We start from the raw sequence: 5353 nt of genomic DNA, 5'->3' as shown, positions 1-5353 counted from the left end.
ATTTTTTTTATTAAATTTGAATTTTTCAGATTTTTTTTGAATTTTTTAAAAATAATACTCCCTCTATCCAAAAAAAAATAGAGCAATTGGTGTATGGCACGAGTTTTAATGTAGAATTGGTAAAGTAAGAGAAGGAAATAAAGTAAGAGAGAAGGAGAAAAAGTAAGTGAGAAGTAGTGGTAGTGGAGGGATTATTATTTGTTGAAAACTTTTCATAAATGAATATGCTCTATTTTTTGTGAACGACCAAAAATGGTAAATGTACTCTATATTTTGTGGACAGAGGGAATAATAATAAAAAAAGATAAACCAACGATCAATCAGAGCATGCCACGTCGGCTACTCGTGCTCTATGCATAGAGCAGAGTCGTACCATCGGCAAGAGCACAGGGGTGAACAGCAGGGTGCCGTGCCGTCGGCACTGACGGCGTACTTCCCCAAAAGCACCATTGGGAATGCTCTAAGAATATGAAGTGTGACAAATTATATATTTAAAAAAAAAGATTTTAACTTTTTAGGTACTTCACTATATTAATTTATTAAAAAATAAATTAATATCTCATGGAGTACTACTATTAACCATCTGCAATAATTTAGTAAAGAATAACTTTTTAAATTAAATTTACATATTTAAATAAATATTACTAGTACCTTTTTAGATATTACATGGTAGTAATTATTTTCAAATCAACCTCAAAATTACATACTAGATTTTTTCATAAAATTTTCATTAGTCTATATTTTATTGCTAAAAATGGTATAGTTAATAATAAATTAATATATAAAAATATAATCCAATATAATTTAAAATATAAGGCATTATGTACATGTACATTTATCTTTTAAAAATATCTGGAAATTTTTTATGATTTTAAATTAATAATAATATTACAATATAGAGTATGATCCATAAATTATGTATGATCCTTAATTAAATATTTAAATATGTAAGAATTTTAAAATTACGAAAAAACCAAATTATGGAAGTATGTTTTTGGAAAATTGCATAGATTTCCTTATTTTCATGATTTTATTTCCGTTTATTGTTAGGTGAAAAATCAAACAAAGTAGTACGTAATTTAGAATAAAGATTATTTTTCCATAGTAGTAGTACAATAAGGTAATTGTTTGACCGTGTGCTAATGAATACATAACTACGCAAATTAAGTGGATTAGTTAGATTACAAATTAATGTGATAGGTAGAGAGAGTTGAATCAGGCGCTTCACCCCAGATTTGGCATCCCCATCGAGAACAAAAAAGAAAAGAAAAAGGAAAAACATAATCATCCACTGAAAAATCGGATCGAAATGGTGTTCAACAGCCCTGCAATCGTAGCGGTGGCCAAGCTGTCGGCGAATGCGTGCCAATACATAGCGTGCAATCCGGAGCGGCTCAGCGCCGATCAAGTGCTCAATCTCCTCTTCTGCTTTCCCTTTCGCCACCTCCGCCGCCTCGCCTTCTGCATCTGGACCTTCTTCTGCTTCCCCCTTCCCACCAACCCTTATCTCTCCTCTTCTTCTTCTTCCTCCTCTTCCCAATCCGATCTTGACCCCGATCTACACTCCGATTGAATTCTCATGATCTGCTCAAAAAGGAGAGGGCGAAAACTAGTAGAATAACAGAAAAAAGGTCATTCGTCCTTTTGTTGTATTTACTCGATCTATATAGGAGACTATGTAAAGTTAGAAATTTTCTTCTTCGAAATATATAATTTGCGTTGATGGATGGATGTTGCTATTGCTAATATTTGAAATTTGACAATCAAGATTGTATTTTGGCCACTCTGTTGTGATAATTGTATAAATTTGGTGTTGGAGATGTGGCGTCTGGCAATAACAATGATAATGATATGATTAACACGCACTGGTGTTTATTAGAACCACTGAATTCACATTTTGTAATCCTTGATCAAATTATATGTTACTCAATTTATATTTATACCGTCTGTTGTTAGTACTTAATTGAAATGGGACTCTGTTGTGAACATTCATCAGCAACCATGTGGAGTGGAGTTCCCTTTTTTTAAGCTCCATAATTCCCATACCTAGATAATGGAGTTGGGCCATTTTGTGATGTCGGATGTAAATGAAATTTGCTGCTTGTAGCTTGTGATTGTCATTCCTTAGGTTCAATCCCACTTTCAAAGATGGTAAAATTGTGTTGCTGAATGACTGAGTTGATTAAGAGAAATGCAAATACATAACTGGAAATACTGTAGAGAAAAATAGCCTGGTTTTTACTACTAGAATCGCTATGATTATTAATCAATCAATAACTGACAGAGGAGGGTAGCGAAGCCTTGCTTTTTCAACACATCATCAATTTCATTTAATTAATCTAACTAAGTCAATATATGGGAAGAAGAGTGTTCTAGATTAATCACTCACTCACCCACCCTCTTTTCCTCTACCTTCCCCCCTCATCAATCTCTCATTGGCACCATCGCCATGGCCGACCAATCCCAGGTAACACTCCCATCTTTTCTTGTTTAATTTTCTTACACCTCTTTCTTTCCATGATCCTCGTTATGAATTGTGGGGTTGATCACTCATAGTTTGCATCCCCTTTTACTAATTCTTCACAGGTTTCGCATCATAACGAAGAAGTCAATCTTTCTCAACTCTTCCATGATCATCAGGTACGCGTTGAGGCTATACCTGTATTTCTAGTAGTTGCCAGATGTTGTTGATCTTTTGTTATTTTTCCTCAGTTAAAGGCAACCAGGCTTCCCCCTATCGAGGAGGTTAGGACACTCCTTCATCACAGTGTCCGGGGATTTCTCTCCTCCTTGTCTCAGGTACTATAAAATTGACCATATTTACTGTTGCTCTCAGCTTCCAAGGGCGTTATTCCAATACCTCTTCAGCTGTGCGTGTCTAAGTTTGTGTTATTGATTGGCATTATCTTATGCAGGAGCACCATGGTTATCCATTCGGGTCCATGGTTGACTTTGCTTGTGATGCTTACGGATCTCCCATAGTTGCTGTTAGTAACTTAGCAGCTCATACAAAGGTAGAGCACCGTTCTCTGTTTTTTGTAGTTTGAGAGTCACTTAATAACTTCTACTTGGAGGAATTCAAACTTCTATTATTGGTTCAGAACCTTGTAGCCAATCCAAAATGCTCATTGCTTGTGGCAAAAGATCCCGATGACAGGTCTGACCTTATTGTTACGATTCAGGGAGATGCTCTCCCAGTAAGATTCATTCCTTTCACTACAATTTTCTTTATTTGGCCGAATACGTCAAACTATAGCTTGGCAGTCAATCTCTTAAGACAGTTCAGGCTGACACCCTCCATATAAATCACATAGGTTGATCACAGCAATATGGAAGCTATTCGGACTGCATACATGACTAAGCATCCAGATGCATTCTGGGTAACTTTTAGCTCGATTATCTCTTGTGTTTATTGTGCCCTATGTGATAGTAATATTTTGTCATGTATGCTGAGATAACTAACTACTTTGAAGGTGGACTTCAGCGACTTCCAGTTCTTGCTCATTGAACCTAAAGTTGTACAATATGTCGCAGGTGTCGCGACAGTTTCACAAGCATCTGGAGGTTTGTATTCCTTTACGACGTAATGTTTATGATGGAAAGATCCATTCAGTCTCTTCATTTCGTGATGATTGCAAAATGATTTTTTTTTTAATTTCCTTTGTCTCTTCCCATGCTTTCAGAATTCAGCAACGAGGAGTTTAGAACTGCAAAAGTGGATCCTATATATCAATTTTCAAAGCCTATAACAGTATGGTCTACTGCATATCAGTAATTTGCTATTTATAGATAGATATATACTGTTCTTGGTGGTTATCACCTCTAAACTATGTTAATCTTGTTTTGCTTCCAGTCTCACATGAATAAGGATCATGCAGATGACACAAAGCTGATTGTGCAGCACTCTACGTCCATACCGGTATTTGTTGTTCATTTTTGTATTTGAGTATCATGCTCCATTCTGACATGGGAAATGTTGGCTGTTCTAACGTGTTCACTGAGTAGACATAGATTGTTTTTGTAAGTAGTGAGAACAAAAAAGAGAATGCAAGCTTGCTTTTAACTCACATGTGAAAAATGTTTCAGTAGTTGCAAGCAAGAAAGAGAATTAAAATATGTTTTTGTAATTCCTTTTTACATCATAGCTTATATACATTATCCACGAGCATGTTGTAATATCCATGTTTGTTATTCTCTTTATGATTTGCATACATACTTATTCAATCAAAGGGAGTTGCCATCTCTTTTACAATAAGCTGACAATCAAACTTGCATTGAAGAATTCTGAAATTACTTTTTTTCAGGTGGAATTTGCAACCATGTTGGACGTAGACAGTCTTGGTTTCACTGTGAAGGTTGAATCAACATCTGAATTCTCATGTTTCTTGTATCTTTCACTTCCATGAAGCTTGACTTGTCTACTTTATATGTCTTCAGTTTCAAGCTAGTTTTTTCTAGGTGTTTGGCTTTGTAATATAACTTGGTATAATTTCTTCTGCTCTGCCCATTTTCTCTTTAGGCTGGCTATGAAGGCAAAACATTCAAGCTTCGAATCCCTTTTACTAGGCGTGCAACAGAGAGAAAGTGAGTAATTCTGCTGTTATTTACTTGCATTGGTCTAAATAAGCTAGAAAATTATCTCATGAATTCATCCATAAATAGGATTTTCTGTTAGACCTTGAGGCAGTGAAAGTAGATTTTGGTGTCACATATGCTTCCACAATTTTAAGAGAGATGGGGTGGCTTAGTGCATCTTCTGCAAAATAATTTTGGCAAGTGTTATTGTTCACCACTCTGATTCTTTGTAATGACATTTTGTAGGGACGTGAAGACTCTTATTATAGAAATGCTGCAAGCAGCCAAACAACAGATCAATTGAGACAAACCTTTTATAGTAATATTGATTTATTAGTCCTATTTTGTGAACTTAATTATGTTGTAAAGAAAGAGAGTTTTTACTCTCTTTAACTTCATCATTTCTCATCTGGTCAGGGGTTTGGTTGACATTTCGGCTTATAAGTTGATCATCTTGTCTTATGTCTTTACCATTAAACTCGGAGTTGAATTTAACACTGGAAATTCAGTTGGAGGAGGCCTAAGAATAACTCATTCAATCTTGTTACATTCTTCCAACTTTAAGCCTAATCCTCATTTGCAAGTTTAGTTTGATTCCAAAACTCAACCGGATTTGATGCATTTAATTGTGTTAGCATTAAAGCATCACTAAGCACAGGAATTGGGACTGGACCGCGTGGAATGGTGATGCAGTCATGTCCTGCATCATTGGCGGAGACCGGAAAGGGCAGGAGGCTACGTCTGGATTGGCACAGCAGTGTGAAAGGCGAGGTTCGGC

The 5353-nt window shown here is 35.8% G+C and overlaps 1 protein-coding gene across 1 annotated transcript; it reads left to right on the top strand.

Annotated features, from left to right (window-relative positions):
• Positions 1 to 1182: 1182 nt before the first annotated feature.
• LOC125207424 (glutamyl-tRNA reductase-binding protein, chloroplastic-like) lies at positions 1183 to 5019 on the top strand. The gene is made up of 12 exons (XM_048106757.1): positions 1183 to 2467; positions 2587 to 2640; positions 2713 to 2799; positions 2916 to 3014; positions 3102 to 3197; positions 3315 to 3380; positions 3474 to 3564; positions 3684 to 3751; positions 3854 to 3919; positions 4305 to 4355; positions 4520 to 4584; positions 4822 to 5019. The coding sequence occupies exons 1-12, from the start codon at positions 2450 to 2452 to the stop codon at positions 4877 to 4879; spliced, it is 819 nt and encodes a 272-aa protein (XP_047962714.1). The 5' UTR covers positions 1183 to 2449; the 3' UTR covers positions 4880 to 5019.
• The last annotated feature ends 334 nt before the right edge of the window (positions 5020 to 5353 follow it).

This window comes from Salvia hispanica, chromosome 2 (assembly GCF_023119035.1).
Source record: "Salvia hispanica cultivar TCC Black 2014 chromosome 2, UniMelb_Shisp_WGS_1.0, whole genome shotgun sequence".
NCBI classification, from domain to species: domain Eukaryota; kingdom Viridiplantae; phylum Streptophyta; class Magnoliopsida; order Lamiales; family Lamiaceae; genus Salvia; species Salvia hispanica.
Note: the sequence above shows the minus strand (reverse complement) of the source record. Positions and strands in the feature narration are given on the sequence as shown.